At 51.3% G+C, this 22,438-nt stretch overlaps 7 protein-coding genes across 7 annotated transcripts, besides 4 other annotated features; 3 read left to right on the top strand and 4 right to left on the bottom strand.

The window, feature by feature from the left end:
• Nucleotides 1–406: 406 nt before the first annotated feature.
• Nucleotides 407–4,170, bottom strand: ACLA_069350 (SH3 domain protein; the record flags this gene model as incomplete). The annotated part of the gene is made up of 3 exons (XM_001275330.1): nucleotides 407–2,232; nucleotides 2,292–2,387; nucleotides 2,451–4,170. The coding sequence occupies 3 exons, from the start codon at nucleotides 4,168–4,170 to the stop codon at nucleotides 407–409; spliced, it is 3,642 nt and encodes a 1,213-aa protein (XP_001275331.1).
• Nucleotides 2,854–2,880: a microsatellite.
• Nucleotides 4,171–5,048: 878 nt separating the features above from the next.
• Nucleotides 5,049–6,017, top strand: ACLA_069340 (Rtr1/RPAP2 family protein phosphatase; the record flags this gene model as incomplete). The annotated part of the gene is made up of 1 exon (XM_001275329.1): nucleotides 5,049–6,017. One exon carries the CDS (start codon nucleotides 5,049–5,051, stop codon nucleotides 6,015–6,017), a length of 969 nt encoding a protein of 322 aa, XP_001275330.1.
• A 438-nt stretch (nucleotides 6,018–6,455) lies between these two features.
• Nucleotides 6,456–7,095, bottom strand: ACLA_069330 (40S ribosomal protein eS17; the record flags this gene model as incomplete). Its single annotated transcript, XM_001275328.1, has 4 exons — nucleotides 6,456–6,530; nucleotides 6,595–6,792; nucleotides 6,854–6,979; nucleotides 7,075–7,095. The coding sequence occupies 4 exons, from the start codon at nucleotides 7,093–7,095 to the stop codon at nucleotides 6,456–6,458; spliced, it is 420 nt and encodes a 139-aa protein (XP_001275329.1).
• A 389-nt stretch (nucleotides 7,096–7,484) lies between these two features.
• ACLA_069320 (mitochondrial 37S ribosomal protein bS1m) lies at nucleotides 7,485–8,909 on the bottom strand (the record flags this gene model as incomplete). Its single annotated transcript, XM_001275327.1, has 1 exon — nucleotides 7,485–8,909. One exon carries the CDS (start codon nucleotides 8,907–8,909, stop codon nucleotides 7,485–7,487), a length of 1,425 nt encoding a protein of 474 aa, XP_001275328.1.
• Nucleotides 8,910–9,203: 294 nt separating this feature from the next.
• Nucleotides 9,204–10,469, bottom strand: ACLA_069310 (SDR family oxidoreductase; the record flags this gene model as incomplete). Its single annotated transcript, XM_001275326.1, has 5 exons — nucleotides 9,204–9,710; nucleotides 9,761–10,051; nucleotides 10,151–10,283; nucleotides 10,343–10,394; nucleotides 10,448–10,469. The coding sequence occupies 5 exons, from the start codon at nucleotides 10,467–10,469 to the stop codon at nucleotides 9,204–9,206; spliced, it is 1,005 nt and encodes a 334-aa protein (XP_001275327.1).
• Nucleotides 10,470–12,567: 2,098 nt separating this feature from the next.
• On the top strand, nucleotides 12,568–19,927 carry tor (putative TOR pathway phosphatidylinositol 3-kinase TorA; the record flags this gene model as incomplete). The annotated part of the gene is made up of 5 exons (XM_001275325.1): nucleotides 12,568–12,645; nucleotides 12,695–12,698; nucleotides 12,758–13,709; nucleotides 13,768–19,453; nucleotides 19,538–19,927. The coding sequence occupies 5 exons, from the start codon at nucleotides 12,568–12,570 to the stop codon at nucleotides 19,925–19,927; spliced, it is 7,110 nt and encodes a 2,369-aa protein (XP_001275326.1).
• Nucleotides 19,928–20,570: 643 nt separating this feature from the next.
• ACLA_069290 (uncharacterized protein) lies at nucleotides 20,571–22,395 on the top strand (the record flags this gene model as incomplete). The annotated part of the gene is made up of 4 exons (XM_001275324.1): nucleotides 20,571–20,854; nucleotides 20,971–21,400; nucleotides 21,454–21,590; nucleotides 21,657–22,395. 4 exons carry the CDS (start codon nucleotides 20,571–20,573, stop codon nucleotides 22,393–22,395), a joined length of 1,590 nt encoding a protein of 529 aa, XP_001275325.1.
• Nucleotides 20,877–20,907: a microsatellite.
• Nucleotides 20,878–20,907: a microsatellite.
• Nucleotides 21,043–21,067: a microsatellite.
• Nucleotides 22,396–22,438: the final 43 nt, after the last annotated feature.

The following is a 22,438-nucleotide window of genomic DNA, read 5'->3' as shown; positions in this document are numbered from 1 at the left end:
AAGAGAGCGATAAGTGACCCCCAAAGGTACATTTCAGTAATTCAAACAAAGCCAACATTAGTACGTAGTAGATACATGAAAAGACGATTATGGCTCAAGACCGACCAAACAAATAGCAGGGGCAGACTTGATACTTGCAGGCAGCTATATGAATGAAGAGAATCATTCATGTACCCGGAATGCGATAGATGTACTTGAATCGAAATGACATTTTAGCCTTGACCCCCACCGTCCGCGCTTTGTAGAAGTCTCAGCAAGACACCGAAGGGTGAAGAAGACAAGGCAAGAACAAAAGTAGATCATATGCCCTCCCATACACATAACACACACATAGACTTCGTCATTGGATCACCGTGGATTTTGCTCGAGGGAGCAGGGCCCGAGTCATCACACATCAGGGGTCTTCTCACTGCCCCCAGCCGACCCAGCTTCTAGGCATAACACGCCAAACCTTACATTCTCCACTTCGTAAATCATTAAGCTTGAAGCTTTCGACCTTGACCTTCTTGCTTTCTCTGCCCTGTTCCCAAGCACGGATCTTCTTTTTGGTGCCGTCCCAATCAACAACGATGCCAACATGATCGGGCTTACCAACTTCAGCATTGTACTTCTGATGCATTGTACCGCGATGACCTTGGAATCGCGCGTTCCGGAATGTGACGATATCTCCCGCCCGGATTTCGTCATTCTGTTGCACCGACGCATTTGCTAGGTTTGCATATACCAAAGCGCCATACGCACGTGTACCGACGGGGAGAAGTGCCTCCTTTAGGGGACTAAGCAGATGCTGAACCAAGCCAAACGGAGTGCCATCTGCAACGGTTGTGTTTTGGATAGCATTCACAGCATCGGAGATGCGAGCACCAAATTGTGCATGTGCATTTTCGAGTTGATCCTGGCGCGGATGTAAGGGTGGGGCATCGTGCCGCTGTTCCAGGGATACATCTGCCGGATTGCGGGAATCGTATACTGCCGTGATCACAGTTCGCGAATAGTCGACGAACAGGATGTAGACATTTTTGGAGATTGTGGTTTGTCCACCGCGCTTGCTGGAAGTCGACTCCTCCACTTCAAACAGGACATCTTTGCGGTTCTGGAAAACAGGCGGAAGAGTGTTGGGCTGTGTCCACCACAGAGAACCTTCTGCTAAATCCACATCCATGGCAATGAAACCTTGATCGATAGACGGACGAGAGGCATCCATTGACCTCCGGATATTATGCTGACCTCTAGGGATATCTAGAGATGCACGGGTGTTTCGTGGCGCCGATGGTGGGGGTACACTTGGAGGCATAGTGGGAGGGGGGGCAAAGGATGTCCTCTTTTCCAAAGGAGGCGCGACTGGGAATTCTTGTGGGGTTCGGAGGGGTGACGCATCATACAAGTCATCGTCTTCTTCCATAGACCGCGGCAGGGGAGCTGGAGGTGCTTCTGAGCGGCCAAAAGGAACAGGAGGCGCTCTTGGAGGCGGTAGACCATGCTGGGGGGCAGTATATCGAAACGGATCATATTCGTCATCCCCATCATCGAACGACAGCTCTCTGTGAGGAGGTGGGGGAGGAGGGCCCCTGGGCGATTCGAGAGAAGCACCCCCACTGCTCTTTGGCGGTTGAAGGGGGGGCGGTGGGGGAACTGCCCTGGGCGCGGACGGAGGCGGTGGAGGAGGAAGACGAGCTTCATGAGGGCTTCGTGGAGATTGAAGAGAATGGTCATCAGTCGTGGCACCTTCGTCAACACTCGAGTCACCATCATGAGCTTTCAAAGCATCTTTGAACTTGGCCCCAGATGCAATATCCGTGTCATAATCACCGTCGTACTCTGTGATTTCTCCGTCCACATCTTCACCAGCCTGGCGAGGTTGTGAGACTGCGCTAATTCTACTGTCAGTTGTTGACATGCGGTGAATATTGGTTGGAGGTGGCGGAGGAGGAGCCCTGCCCTGGGGCGACAAAGGAGGGTTTGTCGGAATTGGCGGAGGTGGGCGACTGAGTCTCTTTTCCGAGGTAAGCGTAGGAGACTTCGGAGATGTAGGGTTATAGGTTGAAGAGCGCCGTGAATCAAGATGCTCAGGTAGAGGAGGGGCTGAGATCGAGGAAACGGTAGCAGGCTGGCCCTGACCCGCTGCCGGGGCGTTCAAAGACAGATTTCTGGCGTGTAAGGAAAGTTCGTCATCAGACTCCTCGCCCGGGTCGGCGGATGTGGGAGTCATAGGGGGAGGGGGGACAGGTCGGGCTTCGTAAGAGAATTAGAATTGCCTGATATTAGCAAAAGAAGGCGGGACGAAGACTTACCTCCTGGAACAGCCGGGGGAGACAGAGGCCGGTCGTGAGCAATGGGAGGTGGGACGGGTCGTGGCTCCATCGGCGGAGGCGGAGGTACCGGACGCTCTGTAAAATGCAAAGAATAAGCTTACTATGGTTCAAGCTAGCATTGAGATCAAGGCTTCATACCCTGGGGTGCAGCTGGTCTGTCAATAGAAGCGCGCCGGGAAGATTCTTCGCTAACGACGTCCTCAACATCAGGCACTTCTTGTGGGTGGTGCTGCTCAGTTATGGTTGTAGTCTGAGACTCCTCCTCTGCCTCCTTCTCTACGCTTGCAGAGGGTATCACTGGTCTAGCGGTGTTCATCCCTGGTAGAGCCATGACGGGAACAGGGGGAGCAACTGCTGGCGCAGCCTTCTCCGAATCTTCTTCCCTTCTGTCGGTTTCCACAGCGGCTTTGGGCTTGCGAGGAGCTGCGCCAGGAACGGGCATACCCCCGGGAGGTCCGAAGAAGCCCATCATGCCCATACCACCGCTCATCTTGGCCATTCTCTCGCGTAGCTCCATCCTACGCTTAACTTCGGGGTCTACCTCTTCCTCTTCCTCTTCCTCTTCCTCGTCACGTTCTTCACCTTCATCTGGCTCGCCTTTGTGGCCATCGTCGGCCTTCTTCTCAATTTCTGTGGCTGGCCGAGCTTCAGTGCGAGAGCGGTCTTCCAGATCTTCCTTGCTTGTCGACATCTCGTCCGCATCCTCGGTATCGGCAGCAGCGGAATAGTCAGCATCATTGGCATCACTGACCGACTCTTGCACAGGTGGCGGTAATGTCGGCGGTGGCACAGGTAAAATTCCAGGTTTTACGGTCTCAACGCTGTGGTCCCGCGCAGGAGCTGTGTCCAGGTTTTCAGGCTGTTGCTCCTCTCCGACGTCGGCATCTTCGTGAGATTCCACGCGCTTCTTGGGAGGCCTCTTTGGCTTATCTTTCTTCTGGGCCGCCTCAGCGTGACGAGCAGCTTGCTCCAATTGCTGCTTTTGCAACAGAGCAATGCGCTCCTTCAGGCTAGTTGGCTTCGGTTGGTCTTCAGCCCCTTCATCTGCTGCCTCTACCGGTGCAGGCCGGCTTTCTGAAACTGGAGGCTCACGCGTAGCATGCTCCTGAACTTCTGTATCCTCATCCCGTCGGTAGATCTTCGCGGGTGGTTCTCTAGGCGGAGGCACATAAGCATTCTTGCTTGGAGGTGGAGCCACAAATTGTTTCTTGATGAATGAGCCACTCTGGCTGCCAAAGCCACCTGGCTTGAATGGCGCAATTGGTGGTGCAGCGGGCTTGTTAAATGCGGCGATACGATCTCTAAATGATGAACCGGATGGCTTGTCTGCAACGGGAGGAGGGGGCGATTTGGACACCGGCTTGGGAGCTGGCTCTTTTGGCTCATTTGAAACAGGCGGCTGAACGGGAGCAGGCGCTTCGGCAGGTTTGGGAGGGGGGAAGAAAGGCTCAGCAACCTGCGGTTCGATGGCCGCTGGGGGTGATTTGGGCGACTGGGGGATGAAATCCTGCGCAGGAAGCGGGGGACTTCGCAGAACTGGTTCCGGGGAAGGGAGACGCTCGATCGCCTGAGGTTCCGGTGCGACGGGTTCGGGTGGAGGTGCAACTTCGGCTTCCTTCTTAGGTCTGCTCGGACGTGACGGGCGAGGAGGTGCTGGAGGCTCATATCTCTCCACGAAGTTCTTTGGAAAGATGCCCTCCATCTTAGCCCCTGACTCGGTGGCATATTCACCACAATACCACTCCGCATCTTCCTCAGCGGTGACAGTTATTATTTGGCCGATGGAGAAATTAAGGTCATCATCGTGGTCCGAAGTATACTCGAAGACCGCTTTGACCGTAAACGGTGGGCTAGACATCTGGCAAGACCCTGAAGGGAATCGTGGGGCGTTGCGATAATTGGTTTCAATTGACACAAATGGCGGGCTAAGGCAGCAACAGCAACCTCAATCAACAAGGAAGCAAGGCGGACAATGCAATGAAAGAACCCGCTCGAAGAATTTCAATGCAGTAGTTCATGTGGGAGGGGGATTAAGACGGATTGTAGAAAGTGAGTGTGAGCTGGATGCAAGACAACACAATAAATGTCAGCCTGATCGATCCAAAGCATGCACCCTGTACGTCAGAGTGTTTGTCCCCTGAGGCAGCCAGGAAGCCAAGTACTTACTGTAGGACCAAGACACAGACCTCAGAAGAGATAAAATGCCTCTATGTGAGATGCCAAGGATGAAAAAAAAAAGTAATGGACAGCTAGTAGATAATTTTAGTTACAGGGAAGAAGAGGAGGAGAGATCGAGGGGAAATCACGGAGATGGAAGAGAAGAGGGAGATGGAGAGGGAGAGAGGGAGGAGTGGTGGTCGTCACTGTTGGGCGGGACAAGTTGCTCCACCATGGGTGATCAGCGGCTAATAATAATGTTACCACTCTGCAAACCTCACCTTTTGGCATCGATTCTTTCACTCAGACAAAGCCACTTTATGAGACAAATTGGCCAGACAGGCTGGTGCCATAAATCCATACTGACAGATACCATCCGAACTCTTTGACACGCTCAACCTCCACTCTCTGTGGCAGCAGAACAGTACTCTTGCTAAGCTCACTGAAGCTCTCGTTGAATCTGGGGTTTGCCTCGTGCCGAGTGGACCAACACCACTCCCAGTATCGGGCATTTTTCTTCCCTTGACAGACTCCCACAGCTAGCAACTGAAACCAGAAATACCCTACTTACTGCTCATCATGTCTTCAGACAAATCAGTCTTGAAGACCTCTCTCCCTTTTGCGCATGCTGCCTCTGCCGCAACGTCATCGAGTCCGGCCCCTGCCCGTCGAGCGCCACCCGGCTCGAAAACGTCCCAGCAGCAAAAGGGCCAACCCTTAAACAAGCCAGACGTGGATCCCCGCCATCTCGCGATAGCTATGCACCATGCCCGCCAGATCCAAGCACAGAAAGACACAGAAGCCTTGATTCTCGACCGCATCCTGGAACTTGTCACGCTGCCGTCTTCGCCATCAGCAGATCCTGCGGCCCCGTCCATCGAGGATGCCCGAGCTTTCAAAACCGCGCTCGTGCCATTCCAGCCAGCCGATTACGACAATCTGATTCTAGAGCGCAATATTGAGGGTCTGTGTGGATACGCGTTGTGTCCCCGTGAACACCGCAAAGAAGATGCAAAGGGCCAGTTCAGAATTACATGGGGTGCCAAGGGCAGTGGTCCCGGGGGCCGCGGCCGCGAGATGAACATTGTGCCGAAAGAAAAACTCGAGATGTGGTGTTCAGATGAATGCGCTGAGCGAGCGATGTACATCCGAGTGCAGCTGGCCGAAGAGCCTGTATGGGAGCGGCGAGCCGATGACACACGCGGCACAGCGCTGTTACTACTTGAGGAAGGCAGAGCCAGGACAGAGCAAGGCAAGGGCAAAAAGAAGAGTCCAACCACTGTGGCAGCAGTCACGAGTCAATTGGATGATCTACATATGGAGGATGTCGCGGATGGTCTGTCAGGGATGTCCCTTGGTGATACTGCTCGTTCCCGGGAGCTCGCAATGGAACGCGGAGACGCGAATCCAGCATTGCAGGCTGGCAGAGTGGCCATTAACATCCGTGAGAATGAGAACCTTTCACATGAACAAGTCTCGGCGCCGCAGATGCGTCCGGGAGATGTCAAGGGAGGCTCTATCGAAGGATATGTGCCAAAGGAAAGGTGATTTTTTCTCCCAAAAAGTTGCAGGTTGTCATCCTTTGTTTGCTTGGTTTTACGGCGTTACTACATCACGATACCCATCTACGGTTGTAAAAAAAAAATCCAATACAATTCCAGAAGTTGACCCGGCATGACGTATTTGGCAATTAGGTTGGTGAAATCAGGTCGGCCATGATCATAGAAAGATCGTCCAACCGGAACCTGCTACGTATCGTCCGCTGCTAGGCAGACAATAGGCAAAAGGAGAAATTTTGGCAATCGAGCGTCATCCCCTAGAGGAGAATCGGCGACACCTTTCTCAGCGAGAATCATGTTTTCATTGCAGTCTCCCTATGCTACATCATAGCTGCGGAAAACCAGCCAAAGCAAGCATGATTCAAAACGCCATAGATCGACCCAAGACAATCATTATTTTTTTTCATCGAGATTCGGGCGCACGAATCTACCGGAAGCGGCGGGGGCGCTCCTGGACCTGCTGCTGGGAAACGTTGACAACGTTGACCTTCAGGTTGTCGAACTAATCAAAGATGACATATCAGCAAACTGCTTACGCTTCCAGAGAGAAATAAATCAAGACTTACGCCCATGCTCTTGAGCAGATCCTTGGTATCGGCATCAACGTCGAGCTGGCCGGACTCGGTCTGGGAAACATCCAGAGCGGAGACCTCAGGAACGTACTGATCCTTGCGCTCACGCTCCTCCTCCTGCAGCTTGAAAGAGATACCGCGGACGGGACCACGCTGGATACGCTTCATCAGGTGGGTGGTGTAACCAGCAATCTGACCATCATCAATCAGTACATGGGATTCCGGGAGTCGTTCAGCCTCGAATTGCTCGTACCTTGTTGCGGAGACGCTTGGAGGCAATGATGGCGATCTCATCGCAAAGGCGCTTGTTGGTCTCGAAGTCGAGCGTCAACTTGGGGTAGTAACGCTCGATGATGACCTTGGCGGACCTCTTGACTGTCTATTGTCGTGGAAAAAGCAAATTTTATCAGAATTGATGTTTCCTTTTTTTTATTCGACATGAAAGCAATGTCTGTGGTTTTTGCAATAGCTCACCTTGGTTCTAACGCGACCCATTTTGGCGGTTGTGTGCTGGCTGGAAGGATGTTCGAAAGACGAGAGAACTGTATGTGTTACAATTCCTTGCTATATTGGAGGTGCGGGTGTGCGAAAGCCCTAAGTTCTATCACATGATGTGGCTTACCCTATGTTGGTTGCCAAGAAATTAGTCGGGTTTAGGTGCACCTTTCCTATTCTGGTCTGTATCCAGTGCTATATCTTTCTGAGCTTGTATCTATGTTGTAAGGTATGTTACTTGACTTGGTGTCCATACAAATGAATTGCCTTGCTGAATCTCAATTTACATCATATATCAGGCTTTATATCACAAGATCAAAAATAATCAAAGTAATCTAATCGTACAACCAGCTCTCCTTATCGCCAGAATAGAAGCCGTTAAAAAGTACTTAGATAGAGCTGAGAGTCCTCAAAAGGTTTCGCGCAACATCATCTTTGCCCTGCTGCGACTCCGGCAAGACACCGGCATCCTGTTCAACCTTGCGAGCGCGAGCATAGGCGGGCAAGTCTCTGTCTAATCGAGGAACCACGCGCTGTTCACCACGGGCGACGTGGGAGATACTTGTCGAAGTAGGCTTCTTGTATTCTTCAATGCCATAAGGAGCCTTGGCAGTAGTACTGGCACGGTATGATGCCAAACCAATTCTACCCTCCGAATCCACCGAGGCGCGGATGGGAGTGACCCAGTACTTTGCACCACCGGGAATGGATGCGTCGAAGTATGCCAGACCGGCGGGCGATCCTTGCTCGACGAACGTCATGGCGTTGAGATCCTCCACAGCGATACCACCGACACCAGCAATGGCCTTCGATGTCTTACCCTTAAACCGACCCTTGGGCCGCAGGATACGAGCCTGGACAGGACGCTGATACGCCTGGGGCCCAAACTTTGGGTGATTGTAGATCAGAGCATGAGATCGAGTATAGGATAGACCGGCGGAAGGATGGGTCTTCGGGGGGCCGGATACAGCATACTCCGCCGACGAGAGTTTGGTACCAGGAGATTGGTAGTACTTGTGGCCGATTCGATCACTAGGGACAGCGGGTGGAGATGGAAGATCCAGGAGCTCAAAAACGACAGGACCGAGAGAAAATGGATCTGTTCGCAGAGATTTGATATATCGTTGGAATTCCTCCTCGGTGACGTTGATCGGACCGAGAGCCTCCAGATCCTCGCCGTTATCCTGGGCTTGCTTTCTGCGTTCGGCAGTTCGCTTGGCAACAAAGTGATCGCGGAGCTTCTGAAGGAGTTCAGGCTTCCGTTGGCGCACCTTATTCAGATACGCATTGAACTCAGCTTCGGTTTGCCCTGCGAGCCATGGTCCAGAATGTCTAAACTGCTTGGCACCTGTCTCCTGAAGACCCTTGCTGGTGTCTGTGTTATCGACCCGGGATTCGAAGGGACTCTGATGTCTGGGAACCATGCTAGTGGCGTAGTTGACCTTCGAAGGAAGAGACATGGGCATATGCAGCTCCTGGAACTTCTGCAGAGTCACCGTGTGGTCTGCGGCGGACTCAAAATCCGTGACATGTTCGAACGTATCGAGTGCGTTTAGCCGGACAACAGGCTGGGAAGATTTTTCGTACGTCGACTTTCCGGGAAGTGGCCGCTTGAGACCCCAATCCCCTCTTGCTAGCGATGAAGCCGGTGTGACGATGGACGCTCGGATCGGATGAGGCAGGGTCGCGGTGTCGGATTCAAAGACGGTCTTTGATGTCGCATCTTGCGAAGGTAAGGGCAGGGCTGACGGAAGGGCGAAAAGACGGGACTTCCGTAGAAGGGTCGCCGTCGGCGATAATCTTGCTGTCGCCATGGGCGATTCGAACACAATTGCAATATCTTGACCGTGGCCCTTTCACTCTCGTGCGGAGTGAGCTGGAGAAAAGTTGATTCCACTCGACCGCCAAGGCGGGTACGGCGAGTGATATCGTCCACAGGTGCAGCGTATGTTGCCCGTCTTTCTCCGGCTGCCCTTAAAAGTAATTTAACTGTAACATATCAATTTGCTTTACGAATTTCATATTCTTGGGTTGACTTCTGCTTTTGATACACGTCATTCGCTATTCTAACATCTATTTCTGTACTATATAAATGCCATCACGATTCTTCATGCGCCGACAGCCAACAATGACTTGACTGTTTCCACGATCGATTGCTTCAGTGACCGATATTGGATACCCAAGACTTCGATAGACTTCTTGTTATTGTACTTATAGATGTCAGCTGGAAGGTCGTCAGGAGAGTCCTTGGGAGGCAATTTATCAGCCAGCTCGGGATATGCTTCCCGAATAATATCAGCAATGGCTTTATTCGTGAAGTAGCCGGCAGTGACAAAGAATCTCTGGCCGCCTGCTTCTGGAACCTCGATCGCTCGGACATGTGCAAGTGCGGCGTCATGGACGTCCACCCACAGATATGAGCCTGTGGGGGGGAGCTTTTCCTTGTAACGGCCCTCGATCATATCAGCGATCCGTTTGTTGGACGTATTGATGGCGTCAAGTGAGTTCAAGTAATGCACAATTGGGCCCATGACCATAGGGGGGTTGATGGTTGAAAGGTCGAAGTTTGGCTTCTCCTTTTCAATGAAGTCCCATGCGGATTTCTCCGCGAATGTCTGGATATATTAGTCGAAGCCAGCGCCAAGTTAGGGGCATGTTCACGTACCTTGCTGCCCCTATAAGTCTGAGAAGGTTCTAGGGCTTCCTCCCATGTAACTGGATTCCAGACTTTCTCGCTGTACTCCTCGGCGTGCTTCTTCACGTTGACAATGGCGGCAAACGATGAAGTAATGACGACTCTCTTGACTGTTGGTGCGTGGGCCTTGATTGCCTTCAGAATACCCGTTGTTCCCTTGATTGCAGGATCCATGAAATCTTTAACGGGATCGGTGACGTTGTAATGGAAAGGCGATGCAGTATGGAGGACATAGTCAAACGGTGGGTCAGACTTGACGGCCTGTATAGCGAAAACCCCTTAGTCTCAAGAGCTACTAGGCGATCGAAGCACTTGGAGAAATGGTTCGCATCAACGAACAAGAGCTGTGTAACGGCTTACCTTGTCAAAAGCTCCGTCTGCTGCAACATCTTTGACGACCACATACGAAAGCTTCTCCTTCGGTGTGCCAGGATGCGCTCCCAGGATCTTCTGGCCCTTGTCCTCGGATCGAACAGTGACTACTGTGGCGAACCTGTCACCTTCAGTCAGATTGCCTAGGTCAATCAATGACCTGGATGAGTCTGCACTCACCCACGCGCCAATAAAACATCAATGATATGAGCAGCAATGAAGCCACTGCCTCCTATGAAGACCATTAGGCCATCGAACGATTGGTACTATTGGAAAGAAGCTTACCAGTCAGAAGAACCTTGACCATTGCGTCGGGTTTAGAGGTATTCTCTCGTTGAAATTGGAAAGTCCAGATGGAAGGTGTCTGATAACCAGGCTGCTATGCTTTTCTGGAAACCCTCTTCTTTTAAGTATGTCTATAAAACCCCTCTTTCATGAATTTCCCCACTATTGCGACTTTCAATTGCAGTTGCCATTGGTTTGAGGAGAGTCTTGGTGATTACAAATAACAGTCGTAGGTTCGCATCAATCGTGGCGGAGATAGCGAAGATAAAGCCTGGTTTTCGATAGTAAATCCGTTCGTACTACTATGATCTCCTTTGGGTCTTCGGAGACAAGAAACCATTCGGCATCTCTTGAAAGCTGCTCGGGCTGTGTACTCTATATGGAGTTATGGGATTATGGAGAGGGGTACCTCGGGTGGGGCTTTCCCGATCACGATGGATGGCGTCGACCATGATATCTACACAGTATGTAGTAGGTACGAAACTAAGACTAGCAGATTCAATGTTATATCTATCTGTTGGACAAGAGAAATCATTTTAAACACAAAGCTCAAGTTTGAGCATGATGTTATGGCCCCTCGGTGGTCAGCTTGTTCCACACGATACAGCGGTTGGAGTCTATGCATGGTGATCCGAGGATGCTTCATGTATCTGTGTCCAGTGGACTGGGATATCTGCGTGCGATTCCGATCACGACCGACCTTCTCAAGCGATATCTAATGCCCTTTGGACAGCCTTTCCAATATCATCGACCGTCCTTTCTCGGCCTCAGTTTGTACCGTGGCCAGGATATCCCAGGAAGTAGCTCCCAACCATCAAAGGAAACCGCCCATTCTACTTAAGGTTTCGAGAACACTTTTGAGGATATTCTAGCCAAACTTTGGCGTCACGAAAGGTCCCCTTACAACTTAGAAATGTCGTTCTGGGCATTCTAGGTCGAAAGTGCTGCTATGCTAATCAAACGAGTCCCAGATTCTTCTTTGAGCTGAACTATATGCCAACCGAGGTCCTTGACTGCTAATTCGTGATGATCGTCAATGTAGGTTTCCTGGATATACTGGGGAAGCTTTGACATGGGCGTGAGCTGTGCTGCAGAACCTTTTCTTAGCCTTCGGTCTGTAACTGCGAGTTTCCTTCTCTGCTGGCACATTGCGTCTGAGGGACATATCCTGCTGGTTCTTTTCTCCTTAACTACTGGCACTTGGTCTGAAGTAAACTGCTGTTCATCAATTTTGTATGTAACACAGAGAACTTGAAGCAAGCGACGTAGCGTACGTAGGCCGTGATATCTCACATTGTAATAAAGCCCAAATGGCAATAACCAGTATTGGCTCGAAGCCCAATCACAAGGTATTTGCAAATTCCAAAATCCCCATGCTGAAATACTTGTAGCCAGGGATATTGTTATAAGCTCCAAGAATTTAATAGAGCCCAACGGAATGGTTTCTGCTCTAGAATGTTGCTTATGAACACGTGCAAGAGACCAAGGTCATCTGATGAGGTCACCTCTGGTTCCCGAAGAGTGCCCGAGTCCATGGAAAGACGGCTTCGGTAACACAGCGTGGAAATCGATTGTTGTCAGGATAAGAGGAGCATATGCAAGCCCTTAGTAGTTTGACTTTTGACGATGCATTAGTAAAAAGCCGGTGAACGAGAGCTCTGTTGGTCCTCCTGGAGGACTTTCCCAGACTATAGATAGGTACGGAGTATGAAGGTGTTTCTCGATAGAAAAAGGCTGGGGAGAGCTCATTGTGTCAAGTACCACAATAGCGTCAAGATCTCATAAAACAAAGTGAAATCTAAGAAAATGAATCTAGGGATTTCTTTCGGATCTTTTTGAGGGCACTTCTGTACACCGGTGGTCAGTTAACTGGGTGTGAAAGAGGTTGGCCGTACCTCAACTGAGTGAATCAATAATTTCCGGGCAGAACAGATAGATGCCCCAGGCCCGAACAATTGTGGCCCGTGCACAAACCCGCCAGGCTCTCGAGCGAGACCTTCGCCCCATCCATCAATCCCACTACTGTCCAACGACCTTCTATCTTTCATGTTAACTTTTTGTTAAATTGCATGCCCTAGAGGTTGACTTCAAATGTCCACCCTGGGGTGTGGTTTACCAGTATGGCGCAAGCAGGTCCTATCACGGACGTCACCCAGCGACTCTTTGTCGAGTTGAAGTCTAGAAATGAGGAGACACGGGTAAGAGCTGCATATGAGCTCTACGATAACGTCCTAGCTATTTCAAGAGGCAAGTCTTCACCTCTGGTCGCATCTAAGACATGACTGACTTGTGGTGGTGGAATTTCTACAGATTGGCCTCCGGAGAAGTTCCTCGAATTTTACAATGCTGTCAGTCAACGCATCGCGCAGCTCGTGGTTACGGGAAGTGACGCACATGAACGAATCGGTGGCTTGTTGGCGCTCGATCGGTTAATCGATTTTGATGGTGTCGATGCCGCTCAGAAGACTACTCGGTTCGCAAGCTATCTGCGCAGCGCTCTTCGCAGCAACGATAACGCGGTATTAGTCTACGCAGCCAGATCCCTCGGACGTCTGGCAAAGCCGGGCGGAGCTCTTACTGCGGAATTGGTCGAAAGTGAGATACAATCGGCGTTAGAATGGCTTCAATCCGAACGGCAAGAAAGCAGACGCTTCGCTGCTGTGTTAGTTATCCGAGAGCTTGCCAAGGGCTCGCCAACTCTACTTTATGGCTTTGTCCCCCAGGTCTTTGAGCTCATCTGGGTTGCCCTGCGGGACCCCAAAGTCCTTATCCGAGAAACAGCCGCTGAAGCAGTATCCGAGTGTTTTGAAATTATAGCTGCGAGAGACGCCCAAGTTCGGCAACTGTGGTTCGCAAGGATATACGAGGAGGCGCTGCTCGGCCTTAAATCCAGCAATGTGGATTGGGTACACGGCTCGCTCTTGGTTCTAAAAGAGCTTCTCCTTAAAGGTGCTATGTTCATGAACGAGCATTATCGGAATGCCTGTGAGATTGTCCTCCGCCTCAAGGATCACCGCGATCACAAGATCCGTGCCCAAGTTGTCCAGACCATCCCTATTCTCGCCTCCTACGCCCCTGTCGATTTCACAGAGATCTACCTCCATCGATTTATGATATATTTGCAGGCGCAGCTAAAGAGAGATAAAGAGCGTGATGCAGCATTCATCGCCATTGGAAAAATCGCCAATGCGGTTGGTCCCGCCATCGCACAATATCTCGATGGGATCATCATCTACATACGCGAAGGATTAGCCATGAAAGCGTAAGTCGGGCTCTATTACTTGCACGATTATCGCCAAGCGAGCTAACATATTATAAAGTCGCAATCGAGCCGCCATCAACGAAGCACCAATGTTTGAGTGCATCAGTATGTTATCCTTGGCCGTTGGACAGACGCTCAGCAAATATATGGAATCGCTGCTCGACCCCATATTCGCATGTGGGCTGAGCGAATCACTCACGCAAGCGCTCGTGGATATGGCTCATTATATCCCTCCCATAAAGCCTACGATACAGGAGAAGCTCTTGGATATGCTCAGTCTTATCCTTCATGGGACGCCATTTCGCCCACTCGGATGCCCAGAGAGCAGGTTACCGCCCATGCCGTCATTTGCGAAAGATTTTGCACCGCAAGAGTTGCACTCCGATGCCGAGATCGCGTTGGCACTTCACACTCTTGGTAGTTTCGACTTCTCTGGCCATATTCTCAACGAATTTGTGCGTGATGTCGCTATTAACTACGTCGAGAAGGACAACCCCGAAATAAGAAAAGCCGCGGCACTCACTTGCTGCCAGCTTTTCGTCCATGATCCGATCATTAACCAGACAAGCAGCCATTCCATCCAAGTCGTGAGTGAAGTGATTGACAAGTTGTTGACCGTCGGTGTTGGCGACCCAGATCCGGAAATTCGTCGCACTGTTCTCTGGTCATTGGATCGCAAGTTTGATCGTCATCTTGCGAGGCCTGAAAACATTCGCTGTTTATTCTTGGCCGTCAATGATGAAGTTTTTGCAGTCCGAGAAGCTGCAATTTGCATCATTGGCCGTCTGTCCAGTGTCAATCCGGCCTACGTATTCCCTCCTCTACGGAAACTCCTTGTCAATCTTCTTACTGGCCTCGGATTTGCAAGCACAGCGCGGCAAAAGGAGGAGAGTGCTCAGCTCATCAGCCTGTTCGTCTCGAATGCGACAAAGCTAATCAGGTCTTATGTCGACCCCATGGTGACAACCTTGCTTCCGAAGGCCACGGATGCTAACCCTGGCGTCGCCTCAACTACATTGAAGGCTGTCGGAGAGCTTGCGAATGTTGGAGGCGCGGAGATGAGGAACTATCTCCCTCAGCTCATGCCTATTATCTTGGACTCGCTCCAGGATCTTTCCTCTCATGCTAAGCGAGAGTCAGCTTTGCGGACGCTGGGCCAGTTGGCCAGCAACTCTGGCTATGTTATTGACCCCTTTCTTGAATACCCCCATTTACTTGCCGTTCTCATCAACATCATCAAGACCGAACAAACCGGTTCCCTTCGTAAGGAAACCATCAAGCTACTGGGAATACTGGGTGCTCTTGATCCGTACAAATATCAACAGATCAGCGAGATTGAACCTGATGTCCACCACATCAACGAGATTCAAACGGTCTCCGATGTTGCTCTCATCATGCAGGGACTTACTCCCTCTAATGAGGAGTACTACCCTACTGTGGTGATTCACACCCTGATGCAGAATATTTTGCGCGAAAACTCCCTTGCTCAATATCACTCCGCAGTTATCGACGCGATCGTCACCATCTTCAAGACTTTGGGTTTGAAGTGTGTGCCGTTCCTCGGCCAGATCATCCCTGGCTTCATTTCGGTCATCAGAGGAGCGCCACCGAGTCGCCTTGAATCCTACTTTAACCAGATGGCCATTCTGGTAAACATTGTCCGCCAGCATGTTCGCGCTTTTCTTCCGGAGATTATCGATGTCATACGGGAATTCTGGGATGCATCCTATCAAGTTCAAGCGACGATACTTTCCCTCATGGAAGCCATCGCCAAGTCCTTGGAAGGCGAATTCAAGAAATACCTGGCTGCTCTTATTCCTTCTATGCTGGACACCCTCGAAAAGGATACCACGCCGCGCCGCCAGCCTTCAGAGAAAATTCTCCATGCCTTTCTTGTTTTTGGCACAAGTGGGGAGGAATACATGCATTTGATTATTCCATCGGTGGTACGCCTGTTTGAAAGGACTCAAAACCCGCAGAGTGTTAGAAAATCTGCCATTGAGAGTCTGACGAAGCTTTCCCGACAAGTAAATGTTTCCGACTTCTCTTCATTGATGATCCACTCTTTGGCTCGAGTTGTTGCGGGCAACGACCGGGCCTTGAGACAATCAGCTATGGACTGTATTTGTGCCCTAATCTTTCAACTCGGTCAAGACTTTTGCCACTACATAAATCTGTTGAACAAGGTCTTGAAGAACAACCAAATCAATCACGTCAATTATCAGATTCTGGTTTCGAAACTTCAAAAAGGCGATCCTCTTCCGCAGGATTTGAACCCCGATGAGAATCAAGCCACCATGGCGGATGAGTCAAGCTATTCTGATGTTGGCCAGAAAAAGATGGTTGTGAACCAGCAGCACTTGAAGAATGCCTGGGATGCTTCTCAGAAATCAACACGGGAGGATTGGCAGGAATGGATACGCCGTTTCAGTGTTGAGCTACTTAAAGAGTCACCCTCACCAGCTCTACGTGCTTGCGCAAGTTTGGCCGGCATCTACCAGCCGCTCTCAAGAGATCTTTTCAACGCTGCTTTCGTGTCCTGCTGGACCGAACTGTACGATCAGTATCAAGAAGAGCTTGTACGGTCGATCGAGAAGGCGCTCACCTCACCCAACATCCCTCCTGAGATACTTCAGATTTTGCTCAATCTTGCCGAGTTTATGGAGCATGATGACAAGGCTCTTCCCATTGACATTCGTACACTAGGCAAATACGCCGCAAAATGCCATGCTTTTGCGAAGGCGCTCCATTACAAAGAGCTGGAATTCGAGCAAGATCAGAATTCCGGGGCTGTTGAAGCCTTGATCACCATTAATAACCAACTGCAACAATCCGACGCTGCCATTGGTATCCTCCGCAAAGCCCAAGCCTATCGAGATGTGGAGTTGAAGGAGACCTGGTTCGAGAAACTCCAGCGATGGGAAGAGGCGCTTGCTGCCTACAAACGCCGGGAAAAGATCGATCCAGATTCTTTTGGTGTCACCATGGGCAAGATGCGGTGTCTGCATGCACTTGGCGAGTGGAAGGTATTGTCTGACCTTGCCCAGGAGAAGTGGAACCAGGCTTCGCTAGAACATCGCAGAGCCATTGCTCCCCTAGCAGCAGCTGCTGCCTGGGGACGAGGCCAGTGGGAGTTGATGGACTCTTACCTGGGTGTAATGAAGGAGCAGTCACCGGATCGGTCATTCTTTGGTGCGATCCTCGCAATTCATCGGAACCAATTTGATGAAGCGACCATGTATATTGAGAAAGCACGGAATGGCCTCGATACGGAGCTGTCGGCATTGCTTGGAGAATCGTACAACCGTGCATACAACGTCGTCGTCCGTGTTCAAATGCTTGCGGAACTGGAGGAGATCATTACATACAAGCAGAACGTCGGCGATCCTGAGAAGCAGGAGTCCATGCGCCAGACGTGGAACAAGAGATTACTTGGTTGCCAACAGAATGTTGAGGTCTGGCAACGCATGCTCAAGGTTAGGGCGCTTGTCACTTCGCCACGTGAGAACCTCGATATGTGGATCAAGTTTGCCAACCTATGCCGTAAATCTAACCGCATGGGACTTGCTGAACGGTCTCTTGCATCCTTGGAGACCGTCATCAATGACAGCAATGGTCCACGGACCATTGCTCCTCCAGAGGTGACTTACGCTCGGCTAAAGTTCAACTGGGCTACAGGCCGTCAGCGTGACGCCCTTCAGATGCTGAAAGAATTCACCTCAAATTTGACAGATGACCTCAACCGCTTCAATGCGCTCATGGTATCACAGTCTGAGCATAGTGGTATGAACGGTGTCAACGGTATCACCGAGTCAAACCACGCCGACATTATGGGTCTACGCGAACGGATTGGCGACGTAGCCAAATTCCGTAGGCTCCTTTCCAAAAGCTATCTTAGGCAAGGAGAATGGCAAACGTCTCTACAACGAGGCGATTGGAAGCCCGAACATGTCCGTGAGGTACTCGGTGCTTACTCAGCTGCCACCAAATACAACCGTGACTCGTACAAAGCCTGGCACTCTTGGGCATTGGCGAACTTTGAAGTCGTGACAACAATTGCCAGTCAGGCCAGTAGGGATGGGACTGTTAAGCCCGTAGTACCTGGGCATATCGTGGCGGAGCATGTCATCCCTGCTATTGGAGGGTTTCTCAGGTCGATCGCTTTGTCGTCAACTTCGTCTCTTCAAGATACATTGAGGTTACTCACCTTGTGGTTCACTTATGGTGGCGACCAGGAAGTAAACAACGTTGTCACAGAAGGGTTTACGGCGATAAATATTGATACATGGCTCGCGGTCACCCCTCAACTCATCGCACGTATCAACCAGCCAAACCTCAAGGTTCGGACGGCTGTACATCGACTTCTGGCCGAAGTTGGCAAGACTCATCCGCAGGCACTGGTATACCCATTGACTGTTGCGATGAAATCACATATTACCCGCCGTTCACAGTCCGCCAGCACTATCATGGACAGTATGCGGCAGCACAGTGCTACTTTGGTTGAGCAAGCTGATCTTGTGAGTCATGAGCTGATTCGGGTTGCAGTCTTATGGCACGAACTCTGGCATGAAGGTCTGGAAGAAGCTTCTCGGCTTTACTTTGGTGACCATGATGTGGAGGGCATGTTCTCCACTCTCGCACCCCTCCATGAAATGCTGGACAAGGGTGCGGAAACCCTACGTGAGGTTTCTTTCGCTCAGGCGTTTGGGCGCGATCTTGCCGAGGCAAAGCACTATTGTATGCTGTATCGCGAAACGGAAGAGATTGGTGATCTGAATCAGGCTTGGGACCTCTATTACACTGTGTTCCGGAAGATCAGCCGGCAGCTTCCACAGTTATCGACTCTCGATCTTAAATATGTGTCGCCCAGGCTGAAAGACTGCCACGATCTTGCCCTTGCTGTTCCCGGAACCTACCAGAGTGGTCGTCCTATCATTCGTATCATCAGCTTTGACCCTATACTGCACGTGCTACAAACCAAGAAGCGGCCTCGAAGAATGACTCTGAAGGGAAGCAATGGAAGCTCGTACATGTATGCTCTCAAGGGACATGAGGACATCCGGCAAGATGAGCGAGTCATGCAACTGTTTGGTCTTGTCAATACTCTGCTCGATAACGATGGTGAGACATTCAAACGCCATTTGTCGGTACAGCGGTTCCCCGCTATTCCGCTGTCTCAGAGCTCTGGTATACTGGGATGGGTCTGCAATAGTGATACATTGCACGCACTTATCAAGGAGTACCGTGAGAGTCGCCGCATTCTACTCAATATCGAACATCGTATCATGTTGCAGATGGCTCCAGATTATGACAATCTCACCCTGATGCAAAAGGTTGAAGTATTCGGATACGCCATGGACAACACCACCGGGAAAGACCTGTATCGCGTCCTGTGGCTCAAGAGCAAGAGCTCCGAAGCCTGGCTTGAGCGGCGAACGAACTACACACGATCGCTGGGTGTCATGTCCATGGTCGGCTACATCCTAGGTCTGGGTGATCGTCATCCATCAAATCTTCTCCTGGAACGCGCTACCGGACGAGTGGTTCACATCGATTTTGGTGACTGCTTCGAAGTTGCGATGCACCGTGAGAAGTATCCGGAGAGAGTGCCATTCCGCTTAACTCGGATGTTGACATTCGCTATGGAAGTCAGCAATATCGAGGGAAGCTACCGTATTACCTGCGAGGCTGTCATGCGTGTCATCAGAGACAACAAGGATTCACTAATGGCTGTTCTGGAAGCGGTAAGTTCTATCCAGCCCTTTACAGCGCTTCGGAACTGTCTCGGCGGGCTTTTTGGTACTAATGCCTGCTCTTTCAATCTATAGTTCATCCACGATCCCTTGATTAATTGGCGTCTGAACATCCGAGAGTCACCAGAACGGCCGCCATTCAGCACGGAGCGCCGACAGTCAGTCACATCCGTCATCAATCTTGAACATGGTGTGCAACCGAGTAATTTCTCCCGACACCGTCGTCCATCGATTCTCGACGGTGGCATTCTCGATGTGCAGGAGGGTATCCCACCTGAAGCACGCGAAGCACAGAATGCACGAGCGGTGCAGGTGCTGGCTCGGGTGAAGGAGAAGCTCACAGGTAGAGATTTCAAGCCCAGCGAAGAGCTCAATGTGAGTGATCAGGTGGACAAACTTCTCGCGCAGGCAACAAGCGTCGAGAACATATGCCAGCACTGGATTGGATGGTGCAGCTTCTGGTAGTTTGTATCCTGCGACTGAAGTCTTCTGGTATCTTGGATGGCGCGAATTGTGTGTTATGATGGATTCTTGCATGGCGTGGATATTCCCCTTTTCTGTTTGTTTTTTTTTTCTTTTTTTTTTTTTTTCCCTTCCCTTTTTTTGTATGTAGGAATTCTCTGCCTGTCTTCTTCTGTTGTTATTTCTCATCACCGCTACTTGATCTTCTTTCTGCTTATTAGGATTCCCGTTGCTCTTGTGTCGTGGCTGGTTTCAAGGAGCGACGATTTCGGGATTTGTTAGGCTTCACATGAAGAGTAGAGCGCAGGTCGGGGGCATTAATTACTGGGAGGTTTGAAGACATTATTACTTGATTTGATCATTCTCAAAGGTGCCCTTGAGCTGTAGATAGATACTGGATAGATCATCCCTACATTCTCTACCATTTCTCCTGAGGTGTTCGGTCTCTCTCTCTCTCTCTCCTTGTACATCCACTCAGAAGCCGAGGTCGCCAGCAGTGCGTGACTTTCAGCTCATTGACGAAGCGGAGAAACTCCTGTCCTGTTCATCCTCCTTGGCTTCTTTCTCTCCCATCCTTCTTGTTTCCTAACTCATCACCAGAGCGTCGACTGCAAGTCTCAATACCTCTCGAAATTGAGGAGGCATCATGGCGCCTGCCGACGCGGATACCCACCCTCTCGTTCGCAATGCTCTCCGCATCACCATCAGCGCCAAGGAATACAAACGTCTCCACGAATACATCATCCAGCGCGCACCGCCCTCCATCCAGAACAAGGCCCCCTCGCCAGCTCGATACGAGGCCCTCGTCCGATCAAAAAACAAGCACAATGAAGCCGCACTGCGGGCCTCGCTGCGCGTCTTCCTGGTCTCCGGCGGCCTGTTGAAGCTCGTCGACCTGATCGTCCGTCGGATCCAGGCCGATTTGTCCAGGTAGAACTCCCTCCCCAGGGGGCTCCTCCTCCTCCTCCTCCTCCTCCTCCTCCGGTCCCTTCTTCGGCCAAAACCATATGTGGAAGTGATGGATGCTGAACAGATCATATCTACAGAAAGAAACCTCGTTCCTCCCTCCTCCGCTCCCCCAACTTCCGCCTCTCCCTCTCCCTCTCCCTCGTCGTTCTCCTCCACCGGTTCCTCCACCGGTTCTTCGTCCGGCTCCGCGCGAACCTGCGCACAGATGACGCGGCTCCCTTCCGCGAGCGCAACCCGCGCGTCTCCAGGGCGCTGACGTCGCGGTATGCGCCCGCCGTCGGGGCGAGCTTGGCCGGCTTTGCGCTGGGGATCTGTCCGCAGACGCAGCTGAGGATCACGGCGGCGATCTATGCGGGGACGCGGACGCTGGAGTTCGTGTTCAATGCGCTGGATGAGAAGGGGTGTTTTGAGGATCGGCCCTGGTGGTTCGGGAGTTGGTTGTTGATGCCGCTGTCGTGCGCGCAGCTGTTCCATGCGTTTGTGTTTGATCGCGACGCCGTGCCGAAGGTATGTTTCTCTCGCCCCCTGTCTGGGTTCGGGTGTATACTGACTAGGACTAGTGGTTTGGGAATACTATCTTCAGACTGTCACCGAGCTATGTGCGCAATCGACCGGATACACTGCCGATCGAGTTTCCATGGCCTGGCAAGGAAGATGTCATTGACTCGCTGGCAAATATCGCCAACCTGCGGTGGCCGTATGTTCTCCATTACCATCTGACTTCATAAATTTTTGATAGGTTGCTAAGTCTCATGCTCGACAGAGCCTTCATTTCTCCTATCCTGCATCCTACCGACCCAAACACTCTGCCCTCGGCAGTCAAGGCTTTATCACCCATCACTGGACCCGCGCACCCATCCATCTCAAGTCTATCATGTGCTTTGCTCCATCCAAGCAGCCCCAGCTGTGGCACAGCATTCCTGCATCACATCCTACTCTCCGTGCCCCCTCTTGCTCGGTTCCTGACAACCGTGATGCTGGCCCTGTCGGTGGTCAAATTCAAGGCATTCCTGTCCCAGCCACTTTCGACCGTGAACAACCTGTCGAAGAAGATCATCAAGCTGACAGCCGTGCTGTCCGCCGCCGCCGGGTCCGCTTGGGGTACCATTTGTCTCTGGAATGCCGTTTTACCGCGCTCTGTCCTGCCAACCAAGCGCTTTTTCCTCAGCGGTGCTATCGCAGGCATGCCATTTGCTTTCCTCGGCAACAGCCGTAACATCTTCATGTACTTCTTCCGCGCAGCAATCCGTTCGGCATGGGATGTGGGCATAAAGCGGGGACTGTGGAAAGGATGGAAAGGCGGAGACTTGTGGATCATTGTCTTCGCCTGGGCAGTCATGGGCTCCTTGCTGGAAAGCAGGCCGTCTTCTGTCCAGGGCAAAGGTGTCAGAAAAGCATTGGCCTGGATGCGGGGAGATGGTTTCGTCGACCCGGTTGAGGTTGCGGCGAAAAAGAAGGCCAAAAAGGTATCTGCGCGAAAGCAGGCTGTTGAAGAATCCTGAGCTTCATTAGACTCGGATCTCAATTTCATGTCTTTTTTTTTTT

This window comes from Aspergillus clavatus, genomic scaffold, assembly GCF_000002715.2.
Source record: "Aspergillus clavatus NRRL 1 1099423829791 genomic scaffold, whole genome shotgun sequence".
NCBI classification, from domain to species: Eukaryota; Fungi; Ascomycota; class Eurotiomycetes; order Eurotiales; family Aspergillaceae; genus Aspergillus; species Aspergillus clavatus.
The sequence above is the reverse complement of the archived record's forward strand: the minus strand, read 5'-3'. Positions and strand labels throughout refer to the sequence as shown.